At 38.6% G+C, this 26,753-nt stretch overlaps 1 protein-coding gene across 50 annotated transcripts in view; it reads left to right on the top strand.

Moving 5' to 3' along the window:
- CLASP2 (cytoplasmic linker associated protein 2) overlaps positions 1-26,753 on the top strand; it is a 123,505-nt gene that overhangs the window by 79,432 nt on the left and 17,320 nt on the right. For 6 of the 50 annotated variants that reach the window (XM_057431333.1, XM_057431332.1, XM_057431337.1 and 3 more), the window contains 14 exons: positions 372-389; positions 2,275-2,376; positions 2,511-2,537; positions 4,244-4,270; positions 6,173-6,343; positions 7,274-7,381; positions 11,870-11,932; positions 12,624-12,733; positions 15,535-15,558; positions 16,021-16,265; positions 16,896-16,959; positions 22,017-22,180; positions 23,526-23,604; positions 23,753-23,803. In XM_057431333.1, the coding sequence (XP_057287316.1) occupies positions 372-389; positions 2,275-2,376; positions 2,511-2,537; positions 4,244-4,270; positions 6,173-6,343; positions 7,274-7,381; positions 11,870-11,932; positions 12,624-12,733; positions 15,535-15,558; positions 16,021-16,265; positions 16,896-16,959; positions 22,017-22,180; positions 23,526-23,604; positions 23,753-23,803 (1,253 nt within the window). The remainder of the gene's footprint in view (positions 1-371; positions 390-2,274; positions 2,377-2,510; positions 2,538-4,243; positions 4,271-6,172; positions 6,344-7,273; positions 7,382-11,869; positions 11,933-12,623; positions 12,734-15,534; positions 15,559-16,020; positions 16,266-16,895; positions 16,960-22,016; positions 22,181-23,525; positions 23,605-23,752; positions 23,804-26,753) is intronic. The other 44 variants (XM_057431335.1, XM_057431339.1, XM_057431364.1 and 41 more) reach the window with 32 other exon arrangements.

The following is a 26,753-nucleotide window of genomic DNA, read 5'->3' on the forward strand; positions in this document are numbered from 1 at the left end:
GTGTATAATTTATAATAGTATGTTTTCATTTTCAGAAGGTCTTGCACTAAGGTATTTTTAATGCCTGTTTTTCATCTTTACGTGGCATTTTATTGACTGATCTCAGCTTTGATTTTTTCCTATTTACTTTTTGTTGTAGTTGTGTAAAGCAGTTTGGAAGCCAGTGCTAAATGCTGTTCTCCTGTAACTCACTAGCAGTATAGTATTGGTGTTTCTTGATAATGTTTCTTCAGTAATGGAGTTGCAACACAAAAGCTTTAGCCCTCTCGATAAAATTTGTCAAGTTTCATAAAATTAATCTCAAAAAGGGACTGGAGAGACACAATATTGTTTGGAATATCATGTATTTTATTGTTTTTTTTTCTGTTTAGGAACAGCTTCTGAAGATGGTAAGAAAATATTTTGCTAGATCAGCTAATATTTTCAGCTTCATCTTTTCATTGATACAAATTAAGCTTTAAAAGTAGAATATGGTCTTTCTGGGGCTTTGTGGAGGTTCAGAAGTCCAGAGTGCTTATGCATCTAATACTTGGTTGTCTTGTAGTGTCTTCAAAATTCTTTTGCTTTTATTTCATTTCTCGAGTACTCATCTGCAGTAGAAGTGCCATGGCTTAACATTTTGTTTAGCGTAAAGAACATAGGAGCTTTATCATTTTCCATTTGTTTCTTAAAGCCAGTCTTGTCACAGAATATTTCATCAGATGTGTTCGTGCTCTGGGAAGCAGGTGCTGCTATTACTCATCTCTTTGAGGCTTGCAGATTCATGTTCAATACGCTATTAACATTTAAACCTGTCATCAGGAAATGGATGTAGAGACTCCCAAGTGAGTTAACAGTTCATTTGCTTTGGAAGCACAAATTTTGTGCTCTGATAAAATTGAACCAGGTTCCCAGTGGTAATTTAACATAGTATCAAAATAGTGGCACTCTGTATTCCCAGGTTTTTGGGCCAGATTCTGTATGCAGTTACATGCCTTGCAGTCTCGCAGCACTCAGGGGGAAAACATTGCTATTGCACAGGGATAACTAGTAGAGTTTGGACTAGTTAATCTAACCGTTCTCGCTAGCATATCGTTTTCTAACAGTTTAGTGAATAACCTCCTTTATCCTGATTCTCTTATAGACTCTCATCTATGGCTATTCCCTCTACTTGGATGAATAATATTAACTTGGTTGGTCTCCAAATTCTGCTGTGGAAAGCCTAAAGAGACTAGAGCTTAATACCAGTCCGTGTACCTAATTCTTTTGGGTCTAATATTGACTCTAAATGTCTAGAAAACATTTTAATGGAGCTGGTTTTAAAGTGGATTACTCGTTGAGCTGCATCTACCCTGTATAAGCTTCTTGGGGTTTGTTCTTGCAACTTGTAAGAATTTGGTTAGCGTGGTTTTGACTTCATTTTTTTCTGTTGCTGCAGAGCTTGGCTCAGGAAGTGTAGGATATACTTCTACTATTTTCTTTTATGGATAATCTTTCGGTTACCTATGATTCATCCAACTGGAGTCTTTCTTTTGCAATTTCACTGTACATGCTGGGTGTTATGAGGAACACAGCTAATAAAGCAGAAAAGTTAAACCCAAACCAAGGTGGTTTGGCTTTGTAGAGGGAAGCGATTTAATTCTTTTATTTATTGAGAAGAGTAGCATTTCCTTATATTGTGTTCTCACTGAGAAGTACTTAAGTGTACTTGCTCTTTGTAAAATGATGTAAAAGGTTTGGGAAATCAGGTAGAAGTCTGTGTAACTGTGGCCAGGCTAATGGTGGAACCTTCCTTAACAGGAAAACCAGTATTTAGATTTCTGAGGAGTGAAGTTAGGCAGAAGCCTCAGAACCCAATGAACATAATTTTTGTAGGTTTCTGACAGCAAAAGCAGAATTACAACCACAAGTAATCATGAGAAGACTTTACTTGGTACAGCAGCATTAGCATATGCATTGCTTATTATATTTAATAAACTTTCCTTTTTTAATGTAATCAACCTATTGATGGAGGAAGCAAGAATGATCTAGCTATAGTCAGGGTGTTCAAGTGATAGCATAAATCATTTACAGAAACATGCAGCATCAGAGGGGAAGTACTTTGATTCCTCCACTGTTAAGTCCTTCAAGGTGTTCAAATTTCTACTAATTATCCCAAATGAATCTTCACCAGTTGAATTACATTATACTTCTTTCTTATTTAAAGAAACTTAAGAGAATGTTAGTAAATGCTACTGATGCTTTGCTTTCTACATTACTGTGAAAAACTGATCTAATGCCCTTTTTCTGTTCTAGGTCGTATACGAACAAAGCTTTCAACAGCTTCTGTTGGTATTGCCAATTCTAAAACAGATTCAAGAGGACGGAGTAGAACCAAAGTGGTGTCACAGTCTCAGCGTATGTATATTCTATTTGTCAGTTATACCTGATAAAGAGGCCAAATGCTTAAGCATATATTCATTGACCAATGGCTACAGTCAAAGTTAACTTTAAAACATAGCTACATACTGAGTTGTTGTTCTGTGCCTTAGGTTCTTCATCGCCAGACAGCAATGAAGGTATTTTTTCAGTGTTTTGGGTCAGTGGTATTTGCATGCTTTTCTAATTCATGTTGTTTTTCTCTGGACAAAATAATAGGTTAGGTCTTCATTTGCCAATTAAATTAGATATTGGAACAAGAAATGAAAACTAAATCTACCCTTAAATTCTGTCTTCAGTTATAACTTCTCAACATTCTTTTCCCCCCCATTTCTGACCTCCCCAACACGAAAGACCAGTTAAGTTGAGGCACAAATGAGGCATGGATGAGAAATACAGAAGAGTGGGTACACTGAATGGTCTCCTCAGTGTTACCTGCCAGACCTAATTGTCATTTTTCAAAAAGCCTTATTTTTTAGCCAGGCACACCTGTTTTCATTTTAAGCTGGGCACTACCCTAGCTCTTGGATCTTTTTGCACAGTATTCATGTCTAAAGAGATAAGTTGAATTGACACTTAAATAACTAGATTTGTTTACATGTGATGATGTGTGAAAATTAAATGCATGAATGCATTTTTACAGCCTTTCATTAGTGTTTCTATTCATCACTGATGGCTCCAGATAGCTCATTAGAACCTGTCAGTGGGGGTGAACAAGAATTCTGAGATGTTCTAAGGAAGATATCCAGGCACATAGAAGTAGGCAGGTGAAGGGCAGTTGTGGCACCATGTGCCAGCTTTGTGGTTGCTTTATCTGACTGGAAATTGTCACATCCTTGTGGGGAGCAAAGTGCTCAATGTTTCCATGCTTGGTTACTTCCCCAGCAGATAGTGGGAGAACAGCTTCCTATCAGATTGAAGCTTTCTGCTTTTATGTTTTAATAATTGCTGCACCACAGATGCTTTTGTAAATTTAGGTTACAACAGCGCTTTTGTTCAAAGATCATTTTATGAAAGACTTGCAAATTTGAATGATTTTACAAAAGACTTTTTTTTTAGGGTTTCAGAAGCCCTTTACTCTCCTACTTTTAAATTGTAACATAAAATAAGTGTCTGTACAATCTATAGCTCATTGGTTTATTCTTACCTATGGAAAAAAATAGCTCCATTTTTTTCCTCTCCTTTCCTGTTTGGTTGTCAGGTCATTCAGCAGCATGTGCAAGAATGACATTGCAATCTTCATTCAGAGAAAAAGAATTGAATATCTGAATGGAAACAAATTCTTACTCTTGTACCTCAGATGAATTTTAAAGAGGAAAATCTGAAATTCTGTGCAAGTCTTTTCAGTTGTGCCATTGTGAGTTGTTTTTTTGTCATCCACCGCACCTGCAGCTCAGTTCCTTTACTGTCTGTCTCTAAATTAAAGTAAAGTTTTGGCCTTGTGTGTGATTTTATTTATTTATTTTTTTGTTCAGCTGTTGAACCTCTTGAATCTTTTTGGCAATGCAGTATTCTTTGAAAGTGATATGAAGGCTACAGTTTCATGTTTAATTGAAATGTAATTCTTCAGTATTATCCAGTTATTGATTAGAAAGCTGAAGAATTGTAATTTGCTTGTGCAGCTTTGCTTCATCTGCTTTGTGCATAGCATCTGAGTTTAATTCTTCAACTGTGGAAGCTACTTAAAAGCACTGCTTTAACATAACCCCCTGTGGCTTTTTTTCCTGTGTGAAATGACTAAAGCTTTCTTATTTCCATTTGCCACCCATTTCCTTAATCTGCTCTGCTCCTTCCCTCTTCATGGATTATAAACCCCTACCCTAATCCTGCCTTTACACTTGGTCAGGATCACAGTCTGCTAACCCCCTTGGTGGTAAGAGTCTATGGAATTTGTGTACTCATCATTGTTTGATCACCTGTTTGACATCTCTCATTTGAGGACCCTATTCAGCAGAAACTGGCTCGCTTTTCTCACCTGCTTGGTTGTAATCTTTATTTAGAAGGCAGTAGGGTTGGGAGGTTTTGGTCATTTTTGGAATGCTGTTTTGTTAATCCTTCTTTCATCATTCACTTCCCTTAGACCTGCTGCCAGTGCTAGTACTGATAACAGTGTGCCGGTGCTGTTATCAGCATTGTGTTTTCAGGATATTAAACTTCATTTGGTTTGCTTGCACTTCTCAGCTCAGACTGTAGGAAGATAAAGCATTAGAATGAGAGGTTGCGTTTCTTCTGTATATTCTGAGACTCAAGTAGTTTTTTCAGGGTTTTGAACTGTTGAATAAAACCTTCAGAAAGTCTCCAGCACAGTGAAGACTTCTGAAGTATTTTAGTTGTTTTAAAGAGATACTGGAGGGCAGGAAGAAGGCATAGGAATAGCAGGTCTAAGTTGAATGCCCTGATACGCAGAAATTGCTTAACCCTTAATTTTTGCAGCCCACAGCAATTGTACAGACTTGCCCATGTTTTTCTTTTTTTTTTTTCTGCTATAGAAGTTACTCTTGATTTCTGCAGGCTGTTTAATATTTTATTTATCATTTCTGCTGAATAGGCCCATAGTTTGGAAAAGGGATTTTACTAAATGATCATTTCCAGTTCAAATTCAAACAATGAAAGTCTGTGCATGGTACATTGCTTCACTTTTCCCCTACCCTTCCTCCCAGCATATGTTCTATTTTGGTTGGGATTTTGTTTCTTTTCCCATAAAGTCAAGCTTTAATCAACTTGTATGTTTTTTTTTAATGTGCCTCATAAGAAGTAACCCATGAAACTCACTTGAGATGTTGCATGTGAAGTCTGTAGATCTGATAGCATAGCTGTGGGCATACAGTTACCTGGTTATTTGTTTGAGATGGCTGAAAGGTTTGTATCTGTATGGAATTAACCTTGGGTGACAATTACGTTTTGCTTTTTACTTGGTCAGACTTCTTGAATTCTGCAGTTGGAGGCAATATAGCAACTGGTGGTATAGATGAGTTGCAACTAGAGAAGAATGGATTCCCTATTAGGGCTTAGAACTTTAATTTTCTGTAGCTGAAATATCAAAATCGGGGCACTCTGGTAGTGAGTGCAGTGTGTTGAAGATTCATAGCACTCCATAATGTACAGTTTTGATTAATAAAAGTAAGCGATTCTTAAATATGTCTTGATCAGGTTTTTTAGCTTGTTTAAAACCAGTTGAAGATTGTCATTTGAGTCTGTGGGATAACATCCTCAGAAATGAGCATAAGAACTTTAATTGTCTTCAGTGACATTTTATTTAACTTCTCAGACAATAATGCTTGAAGACCACATGCTTTTAAAAGCAAGAGTGAAGAGTTTAACTATTAGGAAAAATGTCTTATTGCGACATTGGTTGCATTGGAAGAGCTGGATAATTATGAAATCACTAGTTTAAGGTTGTTCCTTCAGCTTTTTAGCAGATTTTGGGGGTTTGTTTTGGGTTTTTCATTTTTTTCATGGAAAATGTGATTAGAGTTCATGTTGGAGACACTGGAACTGTTGATGAAGACTAGAAATACTGTTCATGGTTTCTTAAGCGTATCTAGTGCTAAATACCATGTCAAGTGCTTCCTTGAATTGATAATTTTACCTACCTTGTACAGTGCTCCAGGAACTTGGAACAAGGTATTTATTTCACAGTTGTACCTTGTCAGTTTTGCAGACCATTTCAGTCTACCACCACTTCCCTACTAACTTTAAGCGTTTCTTTTCTTTTTAACCACGGTTGTGTATATCTTCTCTTGCGGTTACTTACATTTGTTCGTTTTGCCTTCAGCTGGCAGTAGATCTGGGTCTCCTGGAAGAGTTTTGACAACAACCACGCTTTCCACTATGAACACAGGAGTTCAGAGGGTGTTAGTGAATCCTGCAGCTGCACAAAAACGGAGCAAAATCCCACGAAGTCAGGGGTGCAGTAGAGAAGCAAGTCCTTCCAGATTGTCAGTAGGTAAGAATTGTTGAATAACTTGGTTTCTTTATAGCCCATCTTACTGCAAGTGCCGGCTTGTGTTTGCTTATAGGTGGATGATAAAATTGCAATACATATCAATAAAAACCTAAAACATGCCTATTTTCTGAGGCTAGTCTTCACCAGGTGTAAATTTAAGCTAAACCTTCAAATTTTTGCCATTTATTTGTCAGAATGCAATAGTAGTTCATTTCCTCACCTCCCTGTGTTCCTTCTCTTTTCCTTTTCTTCACTTCCTATCCCTACCTCCAAAATACCCACATCCGTTGAATGAAAGTGTGATACCATCTTGAAAAGATTACTTTCTTCATTACTTCTGTGTTCTTCGTATGTGTGCTTGCATGTGTATATTTCATTGATAGAAAAATGAGTGTCATATGTCTTAGACCTCCTGATATAACCTGATTATTACAAACAATACTAGTGAAGAATATCAGTTGATGTTAATGGTGTTGCTGCTGCTCTTTGGTTTGATTTTTACCTTAGCTGCATTCATTTTCTGTGTTCTGCCCTTGGAAAGCCATGGGATTTTTAATTTGTGTTACTGTTGATCAGATTGATCCGAGTGCAAAGTCTGAATCAGTACTCTCTTCAGATTTTTCTCATTGCTTGTTCCCTCTTCATCCTTTTTAAGAGGTTTTTCAGCCATTCATTCAGAGTTGGTAAATCCCTGTTTTGAGCTGTATGAAGCAATAACTTCATTGAATGGGCTACACATAGTATGCTCCAGCACGATCAAAGAAGTGTGCAGAAACAGCTATGACTTAGAACACAGCATAATCATCAGTGTCTATTCTTAGAAATGCGTCTTTGATCTTACTTCAAAACCACAATTGCATTAAAATTGCAACTTTTCTTATGTCTTCTCCCTTCTGTGCTGCTGTTTGTCTGTACCCTGAATCATACTAGCACGAGGCAGCCGCATTCCTCGCCCTAGTGTGAGTCAGGGGTGCAGTCGGGAGGCCAGCCGTGAAAGTAGCAGGGACACGAGCCCTGTCCGCTCTTTCCCACCCCTGGGTAAGTACTGTCTGCCCCTTGTCCTGCATGGCTGTCCCTGCCCTTCATTACTGCTCCTAACGAGTCCGTGCCTCCTCCATTTAGCTTATAGCCAGCCACCATTATTTTCCCTTCCTTTGGCTCACTCACCGCTTCCTTCCATGGAGAGCTGACCAATGTGTGAATGGGTTGCACACTTGAAAAATAAGCACTTTGCTAGTGTTAGTCTTACCTTAAATCCCACACTTGGAAAGGTGTGTGATGCGCAGCATCTGGGTGCCTTTTTTCCAAAGGGCAGTTCTGCTTTTGGAAGGGTTTTTTGGAACTATGTGTTTCTCTCCTTACTACAGCACTCATGGCTTGGTTGCAATTAGATAATACATTTCTAGATAGATAGATAATATAGATAGATTTCTAGATAGATTAGATAATCCACAGCAGAGTACAGTGTGACTGCCATCCTCTGCCTGTCCCTGCACCAGCTGCTAGGGCATGCTGCTGTTCAAAATTGCTCTTCAGCCAGTGAATCATTCTGGTGTGTAAGAAGAAAATATACTTCATTTTATGTCTCCTTAGCTATAGTGTCGTCACTGTATTATGTGAAAAAAAAAGTGGAATTATGACTTTTTGCTATTAAAGCAAGTAAATACAATACTGCAGATACAGGACCAATCTACTGGAGCAGTGTTATGAGGCTGCTTTCCATTTTGGAAAAGCAAGCAGCACACATAGCCAAGTCCTTGTACAAGTAGATGAACAAAGTACCATTCTGGAGCTTAATCTGCATGGCACAAGTGAGAAGTAGTTGAGGCAGCAGCTGTTGTTCAGTGGGGAAGAAGAGGAATCAAAACCTTCAAGCTTTCATGCATGTACAGCTCCATTCAGCCTGCCTTTCTAGAGCTGCTCTAAGTACAAGTTTTGGTTTCAGTTAGTGTTTCAGCTAGTCGGCCTGGCACTAGAAGGATTTGGCAGGGTTGTTGAGCTGTGTCTGTTCCTGAAATGTCAGTAAGACACAGGAACATTGGGTTATGGTTATTTTGACATGTTGGTTAAGGGTTAGGGAAGCTTCTCATCTCTACGTATCCTTGTCAAGGTTCCTAGGAAGTAGTAAACGTTGATAAAAGTCTTTTTACGTATTGGGTTTGTGTGTTTGGGGGTTTTATATTTGTATTTGTATTTGGTAATACAAAATTCTGTACAATTGTATCTGAAAGTGATGTTTTGGGGTGTAGTTTTTGGCTGAGTTAGTGTTCAGTATGTGTCCCTCTCCTTCTCTTTGTTCAAGTGTGGCTTGCAGTTAACACTACCTGTAAAACATAGTCTGAAATAGGAAATCTCTGGTTTCTATCTCAAATTGAGGCACCCAGCTGTACTCCTAATTAGCATTGGAAGTCTATTGTGACCTGGTAAGTCAGTATGCTTCCTGTCAGCCATGGGTTCATTGCCAAAGTGCAGATTAATTGAATGAAAACTGTTTCAATAACTAATGCTAATTTGCTCAGATGCTGCTTAATTGGGAAATAAAATTAAAAGTGGACATTATGCAGGGTCCCTTAGTAAACTTGTGGTTTTTACCAAAACACAGCTGGCCCTGTTGTTGTAGTACATACACGGCTTTGTTCCTTTTACAAAGGAGGGTATTTTCCAGATCTTCTTGTGTTGCTTTTGCTACCCTACAGCTTGACTTCAGTTGCAACTGTGTGAGACCTGATTTACATTTCAGTTTTGGTCAAACGCTTGTTATTGTAAGAAATCTGTGTTAAACTAATACCATTAGATGGGTCTCTGGGACTGATGCTACATGAGGTTTTGTCTTTAGATATCAAAACCAAGTACCTATAGAAACACAATTGATTGAATTGTCTGACAGCATTGAGAATGCAAAGTAGCAAATAGGAATCCAGTCTTATTAAAAAAAACAACCAAGCAGCAGCTGTACCTGGAATGAATGAGGATTCCTAGGATTTCTTTCATTATGTGTTATTTGAATAATTTTGAGTGTCATTCAGTGTTTGGAGCAGTTTTGTTCTATAAGATGCTATTAACTTGTATCAAAAATACTAAATGCAGTGTTTCTCAAGGATAGAAGATGAAATAAGGCAAATTCAGGTCTGTGATTGTAGCTAGAGGCAGCTTTACATGGGATTGGAAGGGGGAATGTATTCTGTATTGCATCTTATTTTCAGCACAGCAATGTTGTTTTGGAATGCTAAGCCCTTTTGGGGCATAAAATGACCCAAATGCCACGTAATTGCTGCTCCATATGCACTTGTATGAAGTGTTTCTGTCATCTCACATCTCAGTATCAGATTATAATGTGGGAGGATAACCACCACTCTTGAAAAGCAAGGGATTAGTCACTTAAATGGATTTTTTCTTGTTACATACAGTTAAATATCAGATTACTGGAACTTTCATATTTTAGCTAAGAAATTATGTTATTTTGAGGCCATTTAAAATCTTATTTTAATTCATTTGTTAAAAAGCACTACAACAAAAGTCGGTACTGGCACAATTTCTGCCATTAGAGGGGTACAAAGAATATTCTTGAGAATATGCTTTGGAATAAAGTATGTTTGATCCAGTATAGCGCTTCCTTTTACTGTCTCAAAAACTTGACCATTATGTTTCAAATCTCTATGGGAGCAGGATCATCTTGAATTCTGTGCCTGAAGTTTGAATTTTTCTTGTACCTTTAATTTTCAGGGCTTGGTGATGGAAAGTAGTTGAAAAGTTTTATCCCATTGTTGCTTGTATTTAAAGCTCTGTCAGCCTTGACACCTCTGGTTTGGCATCCTCTGTTCCATCTCCTTTTCCATACTGAGACACACTCCTAAAGAACCAAGGACTTCACAAAGCATCAGTTGCAAAATAGAATTTCCTAGATAAACAGTTCCATATGGGTTTAGTTTGAAATGAAGTACATTGCTATGCCTGATGTAAGGAGTAGAGAATTTCATGTGGCAAACCCACAGTGTTCTTCCTGGGACCTCTGCAGGACTTTGGACCGTGCTTCCCAAATGGGATTTGGTCTGTGTCAGGGTAATTTGATTCGAATTGGACTCTTACACTGTCAGTGTTCATCAGAGTAGAGAATTATTTATGGTTTCTATTTATACTGTTTCATGTATCCAGAAGGTGCAAAATACTTGCATTTATAGTTAAACCCCAGAAAGCTGTTATGATTTTATGTCACTATGGGTGGACATTTGAATTCAAGTTCAAATTGTCAAACCCTGTTTGTTTCATTTACGTGGCTGTTTAACTTGAGTGAACAGAAGAAAGAAGATAAATTGTTGGACATATGTTGTACTTAAAATTACTTGGTTTAAGAAAAAAATATTGGCAATGGTGAATCCATTTCATAGAATCATAGAACAGTTAGGGTTGGAAAGGACCTTAAGATCATCCAGTTCCAATCCCCCTGCCACAGGCAAGGACATCTCACACTAAACCATCTCACCCAAGGCTCTGTCCAACCTGGCCTTGAACACCACCAGGGATGGGGCATTTACCACTTCCTTGGGCAACCCATTCCAGTGCCTTACTACCCTCACAGTAAAGAACTTCTTCCTTATATCCAATCTAAACTTCCCCTGTTTAAGTTTTAACCCATTACCCCTTGTCCTGTCACTACAGTCCCTAATGAAGAGTCCCTCCCCATCATCCCTATAGGCCCCCTTCAGATACTGGAAGGCTGCTCTGAGGTCTCCACGCAGCCTTCTCTTCTCCAGGCTGATTTCTTTAGGATCTTTAAAAGACCAGTTTTATGCAAGTGCCAGGAGGAGGAGAGTGCTCAATTTTATTCAGAGTCCTTCAGGATCTTTGGTTCCTGCTTTCCATAACTTTAAAGAATCTTAATGAACTGTACTAAGTAACATGAATGTTTCAATTTCACATTTGATTTATTCAAAGCAAATAATGCCCATGTGAAATATGAATAGCATTAAGTTATTTTAAACCTTTACTTAAAATTGATTTTAACTTTCATTCAGCGTAGCGGTGAGTTTTAACCGAGGTTGACTTACCTGCACGTAGGCAGGAACTCGGTTTTACACAAGCTGCCAGCTGCCAGGACAGTAGGTTCATGCAAGAGGCCCTGCTTGCAGGTGATGTTTGGTATGTAAGCATATAGAATTGAAGTAACTGCAATAGACCAGTATCCGTGGAGCTATCTAGATATTGCTGAGGATTCTCTGTGTGTTTGTGTGCATGTGTCCACACATCTTTTCTTTAAACATGTCTGCTTTTAATCTGCTGTTTAATCTTTTAAATTTAAAAAGAAAATCATGCATGAAATGTCCACTGTACCTGATCCCATATAATTCTGTGTAATCGTGTTCTGTATAATCAAAGAACTTCCCTGGAGCTTTTTCCTTCTGTGTAATGCTCAGTTTCTTTTGCTAAAGCTGTACCTTTTTATAAGTATTCTCTTGTTCATCTAAGCAACTATTGCAGCACTCTGCTTCCACTGTAATAGATAGGGTTTATATGATCCTGTTATTGCAGCTTCCAGACATCACTCCAGATCCACTGGTGCCCTCTACACTCCTGATGTTTATGGGGCTACAGGTGAAGGATGAGTACACTTTGCTGTCATCTGTGCAGTCATCCTGGATTTTTTTTTTCCCCACCCACTTGGTTATTCTCATAGTTCAGTTTTTTAAAGCATTATTTGTATTAATTTGAGTTTCGTGGTTTTAGTAATCCAGATAGTTGTGTTTATGTTGCTAGATTTTGTCTCCACCCCTCTGCCAATGTTAATCGTTTTCTTCCTTAACAACAACCATTTTATTTTTACTTGCAGAAGACCTTTTTTTTTTTTAGTTTTCCATTTTTCAGTGTTTGTAGAGCATTCTTTATGCATGTAGTTTTCTAATCAGCGCTCTCGATAGCATTCCCATTCCATTTGCTTCCTTGTAAAATGAAAACAAAAACCCAACGTGAAGAAGACCTAAAAAAAACTAATAAAAAAGGTTCTTTCAGTTAAAACCATTGTTTTGTGGGATTTTTTTTCCCCCGTGGTACTAGAACAGAATGTGTGCATCTGACTTTGGTTTTTCCTTCATTTCTTACTTTTCGCTGCACCACTAAAGACTTCAGAATGGAAATAACCAGTATTTCAGCCACTACATAATTTGTTAGAAATGTTAAGCAAATGCTTTTCTTCTGCTTGGGTTTTTTTTTTTTTAAGAGAGTGTGATATTAATGTCCCATGTTCCTCTCGTGACTGAATTCTTTGTGTTCATTTTTGTTGTTATAGCAGGTTCCAGCTTTGGAATTAGTCAGTCGAGTCGATTGTCATCATCAGTTAGTGCTATGCGAGTTCTGAACACGGGTTCTGATGTGGAAGAGGCAGTAGCAGATGCTTTGGTAAGAATCTCACATTTATGCTGTGTAGGATAGAGACTCTGCAAATGTTTGGTACCTGCATATTAAAGTATGCAAAAGAACTTGTCAGTCATGATTTTACTGGCTTCTAGGTGGGGAAAAAAAGAGAAACAGAATTGCTAGAGCTGCAAAGTGTTGGGATTTTTGTTCCCTACGAGATTTTTAACTTCTGAGGAAGGTACATTTTTTACATAGCAGACAGGGAATAGGTTTGGGCTGCTCTGTTGGAGTGGCCCAAGGAACCACTTGAGCAGGTTGCATTAACCAGCAGTTGGCCACAGCAGCCAAACTTCTGGGTAGGTTGAAAGCTTGTTAGAGCTGGCAGTGATGACAGCTGAAGCAGTCTGCTTCTCGTAAGTCTGGCTTCTGTTTGAAGCTGCTCTGCCTGTCAACATGTAAGATTGATGCTGAAGAGATAAACGATGGCTTGGCAAGCAGCATTTCATAACTTTAGTCTTTGTTTTCTTTTCTTTTCAAACTGTCACACTGAGCTTAAACCTGGTTCTGCCATTCCCTTTCTTAACCTTCGCTGTCCTTCAGAAAGGGAGTGTTTGGCTCCATGACCCTCCTGCCCCAGTGAGCCAAGCTGAACACGTCATATCCTTTGCTATTCTGACACGTACATCATCAAGCTGAAGTCTTCAGTTAATGTCAAATACTTAGACTATGAATCAGATACAAATATTTAATGATACTCAAATAATATACAATAACTGATAAAAATGTACATACCTGTTACCTGTCGATCAGTCAGGATGCTCTAAGCAAATCGTTTTTACTCTTTTTACTAATGTTCCAAATAAGCTTTTTCTTAAACCAGCTACAAATTAGATTCTAAAATAAATAAGTCTAGCCAGATATGACTGGACAGGGAGAAACAAGATGTCAAAGGAAAGCATCTGAAGAACACTGACATGTTTTTAATCTGGTGGTTTATAGATTCCTTGGTTTAGACTGTCTTCTTGGCACATCAGTTTAATACTGGTGTGTCTTCACTGGCATAGAGATCCAGGATATATGTGAAATCTTGTCTGAGAAGTCATGGTGAGATTGAGTGCGTTTTCCCTTTTCTGATACTGTAAACTTGTAACAAGCTTTCAGCATTGATGGGGAATGCTCATTAGTTAAGTGTCAGTCAGTCTGGAGTTGGGAATAGGGAGCAACAGTAAAACATTTGTCTATGGAACATGAAAAGCTCCTGTTTCTAATTTGAAAACCAGCCTGTGCTATAAATTTATCCACACTGGTGCTACATGAAGAGTATCTTCAGTACTTTTAACAGCTTCATAGCTTATTCAGATTTAGCTGGGCAAAATATGTAATAAGAATATAAATTTAGAAGAAACTCATACTTCCAGTACCTGCTCTTGTGGCTGGAATGTGTCCTGTTTGCTGAAGTGACTAAGTTTGTTCATAGAAACTGCTTTGTCTGACCTGGATCCAAAATAGCCTGATGCTGCTAGAAATGTTAGAGGAAAATTGGTTTGTATGTTTTAGCTAGACTCTAAAGGATTCTAGCTGAAGAATCTTTAGAGGATCAAGAAGGATCAAGACCAGCAATAATTTATTACTGCAGCATTTGCCTGCCTGGTTCCCTGCCATGCTCTCAGTGTACAGCTTGTGCTGTATAAAGGACCCTATTTAGATGGAAATCTGGTTATGAACACCCTTCTTGTGTTACCATAGACTGAAGCGCCCTCCTCAGAACAGTATTTCTAAAAGGTAGAAGGTACAGTCCTGACAGATGTAATATAAAAACATTCTGGATTATATTACTGTTTTTGTGGTGTAAAAAACACTTGGCCAGTTCTAACACTGCTCAAGCCAAAGTAGCATCAGTCTTCTGGCTAAGATCTGGTTTTGAATATAAGATACAAGTAATGCAGCAACGTGGAGATCTCCACGTGGTTTTATACCTTTTATTTCAGCACAGTCCTTGACACTTCCGATTTTATTTCTTTACAAATTCTTTTACTTACGGTGACCCTGTTCAGAAATGCTCATGTCTTTGGGATTTTTCCCTTCCTTTGTTCTCCTACACATCTGTATGCTTGTTCTCTTGGCAGTAAGCTTGCTTGTTAGATAGTGTATTGACTGGCCTGTATTGCAATACCCACCGAGTTATTCCACAGTTAAAAATGAGAAGCCTGTACGAATGGGAAGGGTATTTAAAGGGAAACCAGTCAAGGGGAAACCAATCACACTGCTGCTTCTGTGTGTGTATAATGAAATCAGATTTTAACTACTAGCTTCAACTCCAGTATTTGAATGGCAGGGTTGTTTTGCCAGAGGTGCGTGGCCTTCCTTTCAGGGTAAATAGCATTTCTTTGGTAGGGTTGTTTTTTTCCCTCTGGCCTTTGGCGTGTTGTGTTGTGTCCTGTTTTGTTGGCTTGGGTTTGTTTTTAAGGGATCTAGGTTTTTGCGTTAGGGTTTGGGAGGGTTTTTGGCAATTGTTGCAGTGACCAAATTTGGATATTTAAAGATAGCAATTGAGTGCATGTGTGACATCTTAATGCTTAAATACTACTGCATGAAACACAAAAGTGTTGACAGAGAAGTCTTTGTGATCAACCAGCAGATGATATGTAATACTTCCCTGGAAATGGAAGCTTAGCAAACTGCTTGGCAATTCATGATATTCTAATCAGATGCAGAGAGCTAAGAATAAAATTTACAGTAAGACGATGTGTTGTTCAGTAGCAGGTAGTTTAATAGTCAATGCTGCTATGCCTTACCTTCCTGTTCTCAATTTCTGTTTCTTTTCAATAATTTACTGCTAACAGCTCTTAGGAGACATACGGACTAAGGTATAGAAACTGTTTTCTTTCTTCAATAGTTTAATATTTTGCTATTAACATGCTTGGTACAAAGTAAGTTAAAATGACAGAGTATGTGGGTTTAGACCTCAGTCTTACATCCTGTAACATATATAAAGCAATTAAGAGAAGTAACTAACTTTCAGTACAGTCTTTATGTTACCCTGTCACACAATTGTATGGATTTTTACAAGTAAACCTTAAGTTGAATGTTCCATCTAATGTATGTCTTCTTGGCATTTGCTTTGCTTTTATATTTGGAGTACCTCACAAGCCATACTTTTTAAAATGTTTATTAACTTGGTTAGACCTGCTGAACAGTTGGAGCCATTTATCAGTGCAGGGAGTAGGAGCCACACTGATAAATTGAACTGTCGGTGTCTCTATTCTTTATGAGTCTGTATACTCTCTCTTTGAAAATCAGTGCTAATGTGAGATGTTTCTGTACTATAGAAGAAGCCTGTGCGAAGAAGATACGAGACTTATGGGATGTACTCAGATGATGATGCCAACAGTGATGCATCAAGTGCCTGTTCAGAAAGGTCCTATAGCTCTAGGAATGGCAGCATACCAACATACATGAGACAAACAGAAGATGTGGCTGAAGTCCTAAATCGCTGTGCCAGCTCCAACTGGTCAGAGAGAAAAGAAGGCCTTCTAGGCCTGCAGAACTTGTTAAAGAACCAGAGAACTTTAAGGTAAGAAGAAATTCCAATCAAAAACCAATTCATTTTAGAGTCAAAGGGTGGCAAGGGAAGTAGGAAAGGAGGCTGATGTTCCAAAGAATTCAGAATGCTGGGGAGAGGGGAAAGCAAGGTGTGCATCTCAGAGTAAGATGGGGGAAGGAATGAGGAAGCTGTTGTCACTTCTGGCCACCAGTATATAGGATCCATTTAGACAGCTCAGTTTAAGGAATGGAATTTCAAATCAATACAATCCCTGCAATAAAAAGGATGCCTAAAGTGCTTACATCTAGCATTGATGGAAGGCCTTTATTATTTTTTGTCGTTATTAATATTCTTTTTATTAATAGGGTATTTATTCAGAAGAATCTCTTTACCACTAGCTATTAAGTGTACCTTTTCCATGATCTGCTCTGTTAAAATGAGGAAATGTTATATACACCAACTAGTTTAAAGAGCTATTTCTAGGCTGAAAGTCTCATTTTAGACAGAATCTATTACATTTTTATTATGTCTTAAAATTCTTTACTTTGTTTACTCGATTACTTGATTCAGTATTTACAGTTGATAGCACTGATTGCTGTGCGTTAGTGCTCGGTAGTACTAGCCGGGGAGCTGACTAACGTATTGTTGTCACTTTGACAGTCGTGTTGAGTTGAAAAGATTGTGTGAAATCTTCACAAGGATGTTTGCTGATCCTCACAGTAAGGTATGTTTAGGTTCCTCTTACTTTTAGTAAAGGTTTGAAAACACTATAATAGCCAGTTGTGGTAAAATATGTCAGTGGTATTTGCATATGTCAGAGCTGGACAGGCTGTTTTCTGTAAGCACTTAGCATCAGATTTCAATCCATTTAATCTGCAATTTTGACCATGATCATTTTCCACCTATATATAGGTAAAGGTTATTTTCATCTAAAATACGTTGAAGTAGGTCAATAGTTTGTGTTAAAATTTGTAAGTATTTTTAAGGAGTCATGTTGTTTACAGAGAACACTTCAACATGAATAATGTTTTTCTCTCAACTGAAAACAAAAGGCTCTGGTGCAGTAATGTGGATCATAAGGAAAGTGATCTGACTGAATCATACATGATGAATAATGAATTATACCAAATGTGGACTTATTTATTTTCCAGGGTATTTTGTATTATCATAACTTGTGATGTCTTCCTCAAATGTCATAGATAGGCCTGGCAGTTGAGACTGCTGTGTAATTTTTACATCACTGATAGTATTCAAGAAGTAAGGTAGAGACTATACTTTGATATAAAAGAAATGGCAATGTTTTATTCACTTTTACTTAGGTAAAGACCCAAGGAAAATAATCCTTCTGTTCTCTAAGACCATTAAAATCTTTTTAACAGCGTTACTTCACTTGGTAATACTTATACAGTTTTTGTGGGAGGTGGGTTACTGGTACAGATTCATACATGCAGTCATTTCTCATAGCAAAAGGACTGCAGCAAGTAGGGAGCTGGATAAAGTTAAGAACATATAACTTCATATTTTGTTTGAATTATAGGCTTGTTTGGAAAAAAACCTTATCTTTCATGTTGAGTATAACATGTCCCACTTGGTGTCCATACTTAAGAATTGATAAAATGATAACCCAGAAGAATTCAGAGCAGTTACTTCAGAAGTATTGGTTTTTCCCAGCAGAGTTCTAAAAAAGGAGTTTGATTGGGTAATACATTTTACATATTTTAAGTCTTCCTTATTGCTGCAATGTGAAATCAAATTCAGACTGATGAGATGTCTGGGCTGGTCTGCTTAATGTTCGTCTGTCCTCCTTGTTTTTCCTGGTAAAGAGGTGACTGAGCTGCTATCTGCAGCATCATGTATTTTGGAAGACGCTTGTATTGTACGCAGCAGCATGATGTCAAAGTTGCTGATACACTGCAGAAATGCAGAAGAGACTGAAGCCAAGCAGTTACAGTGCAGAAAGCATTCCATAAAAACAGTGGTTAAGTCAGAGGAGATAAAATAAAGTGTTGAAATATTACTGGGTTTTAAATGAAGTCATGACAGAATTGTGCCTACAGCTTGGTTTAATGTTGTTTGTTCTTGTGTTAATTAGTATTGCAGCTCTGCATGGATCAGAATTACACTGGACATTTGATTGTAGTGGGGGAGCCAGGGAAGGGGAATGAAAATGTTCCAAAATTCAGGTGTATGTGTCAGAAGAGCATTTTATCTTTTCATTAAGCCTTTAGGAATATTACATTGAGTTATTCTACTTGATTGTTTTGTTTACTGGGCATCCTCACATTGAATAATGTTGCTATGATTTTGCAAACGTGGCCTGTGTTGCAGCACGGGTGATGCAGCTGTTCTGGTCGCTGATGCCTTGCCTGCCTTTTGGAAGTTACCAGTCTATCATCAGGAGGATCTTTGAGTATTAAGAGTTCATGAGCTGTGATTTTTTTTCTGTATCACGCACACATGGCTACACAAATCTCATTTTAGACTCTTTTCAAGTGTCTGTAGGAATTCTCCTGTCATCACTTTTATTGTTTGGTTTTTGGTTTGGTTTTTTAGAGGTTTACTTTTACATGATAGCTGGATGTAGGGAATTGCTTAGAAAAAGAGAGTAATATGTGGAGGAGAAAACAGGAGAATGATTTGAGGAACGTGCCAAGCGCATATTGGTGTCCTAATAAAATTACTAAGTTTATCATGAAAGTTTTGAAATACATTTTTTGTTTTATTTTGGTTTATATTCCATACAGGAACTTCGTATCGATGGCCACTAATTTGTGTGTTTTTATCTTTTTCCCTTTTTTGTTGTTTTTTTGTTTTGTTCTGTTTCGTTTCGTTTTGCATGCTGTCCCCTGTGTTGGAACTCTCTTTAGAGAGTAAGTTGGTTCAATACTTGTTGGAAACCTAACCTTATTTGCATGAATGTGCAATTAACCCTTTTTCTCTATTTTTCTTCCCCAAAGAGTTCATGCAGTGTCAAGCCTTTTGCAATCATAAAATGCTCTATACAGTTATGTAAACTGTGTGGTTCAGTTTCGAGATGTGCTTTCTCTACTAATGAACTGACATTGTTTGGTTATGCATTCCTGCTTTGTATTGTGGTGGTTGGCACATCTGAAATAATTCACTTTAAGGGCAGATCATGTATAATTATTTTCATATCTGTTTATTTTTTTCCACTATCAAATTATTGAAAATTTCAACTTTAGATGTTTGATTTCTGAATTTTAATTCACGTCATTCAGATGGAAACTGCAGACATACACATACATCGTTCAGCGTGGTGCTCGAGTTCCATTTCCCATTCCAAATTCATCCTTTACCTGAGATGCTCTTACAGCCACCTTGAATTCTTCATACTTTGTCCTAAAGCGGACCGGTACGATTCGTATGTTTCTTAAAATGCAACATAATGGCTCAACTTAATGGAGTTTTCCCCAGACACTCACTGTGGTGAACCTAAAATCAAACAAAGCTTGAGAACAAAATTGAGTCTTCAGTTACGTGTCTTTTTAACAGTTAAAACCTCGGCATGGGATCTTCAAAGTGCTTTTGCCGCAGTGATTCATAATTCACTTCATAATGATTTCAGTTTAAACCACTCACATGTTTGAAGTGTAAACCTCTTCACCAAGAGGCTGTAACCAGTTTGTCCGGCTTGCACGTTAATGGACAGACATGTATGTCAGTGTCTGCAAACTCGGAGAAACCAGTGCAGTTTTAACTTCTGCTGAGCTCTACAGTTTGCTCTGAAGGGTTTAAATACAGTTGTAAGACCCCAAATGTAATTTACAGCACCAAAATTTTTGTTGTTGTCTGCCAAAGTCCAGTATTTTTTTCCCCTTATTTTAGGGCTGTGAAATCCAAAGACTGTCATGTCACAGTACACAAAGTACTTTTTGGTTTGGTTTTGCCTGGGTCTTATAATTGTGCCTACTACTTGTGCATCTACAACATGGGATATTGTTTCAGTTTTCAGATGAACACAGAAGACATTTCCAGTCCTGAGCATAAAAACTTCTTCCCACTACTGGCAGGGTAATTTTTAAACCTCATAATGCAAATACAGATACAAACCTAGAAGGTAGCAGAAGACTTAGCTGTATTTTGTTGTTGTTAACAGCTTTCAATGTAGCTTGTCCCAAAAGGGAAGTTACTTAAAGTAGCTCATCCTGATGGGCTTTATGTTGAGTAGGTTTTGTATTGGTTTATTTCTAACACAGCTGTTCAGTATTTAAGATGGCTATTGAAAGATTCTCGCTGGTCTTTATTAGATCCAAAAAGAACCATAAAATCATAGGATAGCAGGCTGGAAGGCACCTCTGGGATCATGTGGTCCAGCCTTTCTTGGCAAAAAGAATCTGAGTTATATTTTTTTACTTCTAATACAAATTTTGAGGCACTTCTTTGAAAGATGCCTGTGTGGATTTTTCCACTTCATGGTGCGAATTTGCTCTCCCTGGCTTGATTACCAACATGAGAAGAGATGTAATTCCCCAGTGAGTGATGAAGGCATGCAGCAGCAGGCGCTCGCCCCTCTGTACCTGGTCAGTGCTGTGGAAGGAGGCTGCTTTCTGCAGCTGTATGAGGTCTGATCGCAGTTGGGGATCATCCATTCTCAGACAGCAGCAGAGTTTGGGCTTAGGGCAAGGCAGGTCAGTGGCAGAAGGTGGAGGGGATCAGCCATTCCTCTGCAGCAGCCTTTTCCAATCCATATCATAAACGCTCAGGAGGACAAAATCTCTCCTACCCTCTTAGCAATACCTCCACTTCTGTACAGAGCCATGTGCTGCAGCTGGAGTGAGCATCAGTTGTGGTTTTCAGCCTAGACATCCATTTTTCTTGTCAGAGAAACGGGAAACCCACGGGCCACACAAGCATAGAGCATGTGCATCCCCATAGGCCTTGAAAAAGTCATGAGTGAGATACTAGAAAGGCTGTTTCAACAGTTACCTATTTGTCCTGCCCTGCTTTATCCTGACCCTTCAAAAAGCCCTTCTTCCTGGTCTGAGTGCTGAGGTTATTAGAAGTACAACAGGGGTTTTCCTACTGAATATAGACTTTCCAACCTTATTTGTATTTATTATATATAATATTCTTTGTTGAAAAGAACACAGTGGATAATATCTTCTTGAAAAGACAAAAACACTTCTGAGTTTTAAACACCTGCTAGTCTGAAATGCATCCTGGCTTTTTTTCCCCTGCTCTGGTGAGCAGTTTTGTGCTTGGATACCTGCAATAGCAGGAGAATCTTGTTCTGTTCCACGAATATTTTACATAAAGGAACTGGCTAGCTGTCATGACTTTGCAGTATTTAGTAAGCCAGATATCTACAATGATTATTTTGCTAAAGAATTATAGAAGTTTTTTTGGTTGTGGAGAGAAAGTGGTTTTGTGGTCTTCCAGGAGTGTCAAATCAACTTAATGATAAAGCTTGGAAGGGTAAAAAATGAAGTTTTACTGAACAACATTGAGGTTGCGCCAGCCATCACAGTAAGCATTTCTTTTCTTGACGAAACTGCATGGAATACCTAATGGGCAAACTTCTACAGAAGTGGGCTAACATTTCCAATGTACTCTCGTCTCAAAATCCAATGGGAAAGCAAGACAGATTTCTTTTCCTTTTCTTTTTATTTTCTTCCTTTTCCTGCTTGGCTGCAAAACACTGCCTTTCTCTGCCTCTGATTCCCTTACTGCTTTCTTCTTTGTTTGTAAGTTCAGCATACGTCAGCGTCATCTCCTCTTTTGCCCCGTCCTACCCTCTTTCCATCTTCTTCTGCCTTTTAGGTGTTCAGTATGTTTTTGGAGACGCTGGTGGACTTCATCCAGGTCCATAAAGAAGATCTGCAGGACTGGTTGTTCGTGCTGCTGACACAGCTGTTGAAAAAGATGGGTGCTGATTTGCTTGGCTCTGTGCAAGCAAAAGTTCAGAAGGCACTCGATGTCACAAGGTAATGTGTTCTTAAATAAAGAATTAACCCCTAAAACAAATGCAGACTCTCGCACTACTGTCAAGTTTTGGGGTGTTACGGTTTTTTGGGGGGTTTGTGTGTGTGTGTGTGCTGTGAGATTCTTGGAGAAATGCAGAGCTAATACAAGATCTTGAAACTCCAGTAAATGTCACTGGTTAAGCAGTTTGGTTTCCTAAATGACCCTTTAGCTGAAAGGGTTTGAATCCTTAATGCTGAACAATTAATGTGATACTGCTTACCTGATTCCAGATTGTGCAGCTGAGCCCCATATGTTTGTTGTCTTGCCTTGTCCTCAGTGATGCAATGCTTGTGTTTGGCCTTCTTTTTGATACAAAAGTATTATGCAATATTCAGCTCTCCGTGTCAGCAGGCTTTGAAGGAATTACAGCAATAATGGATTTCCTTTCTGTCTTCAAGGACTGTAGTGATAGGACAAGGGGTAATGGCTTCAAACCTAAACAGGGGAAGTTCAGATTGGATATAAGGAAGAAGTTCTTTACTGTGAGGGTGCCGTGGTGCTGGCACAGGGTGCCCAGAGAAGCTGTGGCTGCCCCATCCCTGGTAGTGTTCAAGGCCAGGTTGGACACAGGGGCTTGGAGCAAGCTGCTCTAGTGGAAGGCGTCCCTGCCCATGGCAAGGGGTTGGAACCAAATGATCTTAAGGTCCCTTCCTGCCCAAACCATTCTATGATTCCTTCCCTTCTCTCCAAGCACTGTAAGTAGCCTGATTACAAAATGATCTTAAGTGATTTTGGGGACCATCTATGCTGCGTAGCCAGTTTTGTTTCCAAATGAAAGCTAGGTTTTAGAATTGGAAGGGCTCTGGGACCTCTTTCTCATCTTTTGTTCTCTGAGGTAGGGGACAGTCTAAGCTGTTTGGTCCTCTGCTGTACCTGTTCACGTGGCAGATCTGCTGTGGAGTCTGGGGAAGGGTATGGAGCGTGTTGTGGGAGAGAGGGAATGGGATCTGCTGCAGCAGAGCCCATGAGGGTCATATGCAGCATGTGCCATGTGGGAGCGTGGGGGCAGCCGGGGTGGAAGAGGATGGTTCAGAGAAGTGAGCACCTTTAGCAGTGCTACTGCATGTTAATTTGAGGATCGCACAGAATCAGAATACTACCATATTATTATTATGTCATCCCTTAGTATTCGCATTGTATATTTAACTGTATTTGGTTTGAAGCAGGGATTTCTTACATTTTGTCCTTCACATGCCAGGTGAGTGTTTCTGGAAGTCAGATACAATAAAAAATACCCACAAAACTGGCAGAATGTGTTTTTCTTTCAGAAGTACTAAAGCTTGATTTGATTTGTTTGCTTTACAGGGAATCTTTTCCAAATGACCTCCAGTTCAGTATTTTGATGAGATTTACTGTTGACCAGACCCAAACACCTAGCCTGAAGGTAAGCATTTTCAGGCTTGCATTGCAGGCAAAAAACTCTTCACCGATAGACGTTTGCTTGTCTTAATCTTTGAATTTGGATTGTGATTTTTGTGTTGTTAAAAAAGAAAGGTTTTCAATTAGTGGATTTTGTTTTTGTAAACTTTCAGACAGTCAAGCCAGCACTGCAGGACCAGCTGCGCTCTTTTTGGAGCTCAAAGGTTTTTGTCTGAATTATTGTCTTTATTCTTAACCCTTTGTCGAGCTCTTACAGTGTTCCCAATAATTTTATTCGAATGCATTCATATGCTGCTACTAACCTGTGCGAGAAACTCGAAGCATGCAGTTGTGCAGTCTTAAATATGACACTGGTATGAAAACCTTGGCTGCAGGGGAGAGCTAATAAACCCACAGAACAGTAAAAATGGGCAACAAAAGCGTGGCCGCCTAACATCGAGCTGGTTATGCAAACTCACTCTATCAAGTCTCTTCTAATTTTATGTTTGTGATTTCCCAATCTTGTTTTCCTAGCTCATTTTTGTTTGTTTGTTTTCCACGTGTCCAACCTGATAGGTCTTGAATTAATTGAAATTATTTTAATATGAACTAGAGTTCCTATATTAAAAATCAGCTGCCTTTGTGGTGCGCTTCCTTTCCTGAAAGCAGTGTGTAGTTTTACAATTACACACATTTTTACGTAAGAACCTCTAGCCTGGAGACCTGCCAGCATCACTGCAAGTGAAAAATGTATTCTGTAGTACATTTACAGTGCCAAAGAGAGTCAATTTTAGGATAAATGCATCAAATCCTAAGAAGATTTACAAATGTTGTAAATGGGGAAATAACAAGCATATGATAACTGGCATTTTCTGCTCTGTCCTGCACGAAATGTTTTTACGTGGTTTGATACTGCACAAGAATATGACTTTTCCCAAGTTACGCTGAACTTAGAGTCACAGAATATGCCTCTTTTTGTCTACAATACAGTAAAACTTACATTTTTAAGCTTTTGAGGACAGTTGATAACATTGACCCCTGTTGCTTCATGTGTTAAAAAGAGACTGCTGTCATTTACTGAAGACAGCAAATGAGGTAGTAAAAATCAGTTTGCTGTTTAAATAAATCCTTGGAAAAAATTTGGTTTGGTTTTGTTTCACTTAGTTTTGCTCCCCAGCAAGGTGAATTTGATGGTGGAGATGTTCTTTCTTCCATGTAGTGGTACAGCTGGGAATACGTATCAATCAGGTTTCAGCGTCTGAAAGTACAGATTTGGAATGAGATATGGACTCCTGCTAGGCTGAGTTGGGGCTAAGTTCAGTCATTTTTATTATGTGACCTAGAAGGGCTTAAGAAATCTGAAACACTTAATGGGAAGACATTCTGTAAGTAATTCCAAGTATTTAAAATGAATTTTGGGGACAGTAAAGTGTGTAACTGTGTAAGCGAAGGTAATCTTTTATCAGAAGAAAGTGGTATCTACCCCATGCTCCCATCTTTATGAGATAACTACAACTTCAGGATCCAGACAGTAAATTTACTGAGTATCAGTTGCAGAAGTATCTATTTAATATCAGTGTCCTTGGATATTTTGTCTAAATGCCATCCTCAGTGCACCCAGGTTGCTGACAGATTAATTGATAGTCCTAGGGCTGCTCCATTTCTTGAAGTCTTCAGCTTTTGTTCCTACTCTGATAAAGGATTATTTTGTTGCAGAGTGTGCCTTTGGGCTAGATACTGTGACAGGAAAAACCAGAGAAAGGATTTTCGGCGTCCTTAAAGGTGGTCAGATAAAAGAAAGGATGATAGATAAGAAATTGGCTTCATAGAAGGATTCCATTTTACAAATGGCTTTTCCCTCTGTTTTTTAAATGGTAGTGGGAAAAAATTGTGATTCTTTAAACTGTCATGGTCATTCTTACAAACACAGCTAAGTCGTGGACAGTAGAAGTCAAGTTACTAGAGTGGCTGCAGAGGTGGATTTGGATAGCTAGGACCAAACATAGGAAAGATACAACTCTACTCATCTAATCCATGGTGGATGCAGACAGTGTATTGTGCTCTATCCCTCTTCCTTTTGCCATACTGTTATATGTAAGCGTGGAGAACTGCTGAAGCATCGTTACAGGTGCCAGATGCATGCATCTGTTTTGGTCAACCGTAATAGGGCACAGGAGTCGAATTTTCTGGATGGGATATAATCTGTTAAGCTTATTTTTGCAGGTGCAGAACATGTGCTTCCCAAAGGATGGGGGTTGTCCTGAAATAGCCTTCAAACCATCACTTTCATGTTTCTCAGGTTGAATATCAAACGGTTCACACCCGGTGAGGGATTGACTCAAGCACTGTGACTGAAGTTCATTAGCAGCTTCTGAACCTTTTCTGTCCTTTGAGAATGCTGATTTGTTAACAAAGGCTTTTGCCGCAGTTGATCAGATATTCGGTGTAAGAATCCCTGGAGCTGCTTTCACTGCAGTCAGAAATCTGCTCTCCCAAAGAGCTGAAATAGACTGTTGAAGAGGACTTGGATCCCTCTAACTGCATCTAAAAGATGTAACTAGTCCTTAGTTACATCTTTTATTTCTAAATCTCAACTTTGCACATACTTACTAGAAATAGTGACAAAAATACACTGTAAGTTGATTTGTGGCTATTCTGGAGTTTACTTAGGGTGGGTTTTGTATCTGTAATGATCCTGTCTCTCTATATTTGAACTTAGGAAGGTACCCCTTCCACAAGTTTTTCTTTCAAAACCAATCAGTGAAACCCGCTCTTACCCAAAGTTTGACAACTATTTGGAATCTGTGTCACTATGAGAAGGTTTATGAGTGTGAACTCTCCATTCATCTTCCATTCAGTGCTCTTCTGTAACTCAAGAACCTCCATCTCTCCAGAAGAGTGTCCAGAAGAGATTTACTCTGTGGAAGTAGTTTAAACACTGAATAATACTGCTCTCAGAGTGCTCCTGAGTTTGTTCTCTGGGAGAAATGCCTCTGTGTGTTCTAAGGGTTACGGTTCTTAACAGTAATTTTTTTAAGGTGTGATATATAAACATAAATCATGAGCAGTGAAACAGGGCTGTCATTTCACTTGGTAATCTAGAAATTGTAACTATTACTTCACATCTGGAAAAGCATGTGTCCTAAGGGGTTTTGCTGTGGAGGTGGCTGGTGT

This window comes from Pezoporus wallicus, unplaced genomic scaffold (assembly GCF_028554395.1).
Source record: "Pezoporus wallicus isolate ANWC-B61680 ecotype Strahan unplaced genomic scaffold, APGP_CSIRO_Pwel_v1 scaffold_11491, whole genome shotgun sequence".
In the NCBI taxonomy this organism is placed as follows: Eukaryota; Metazoa; Chordata; class Aves; order Psittaciformes; family Psittacidae; genus Pezoporus; species Pezoporus wallicus.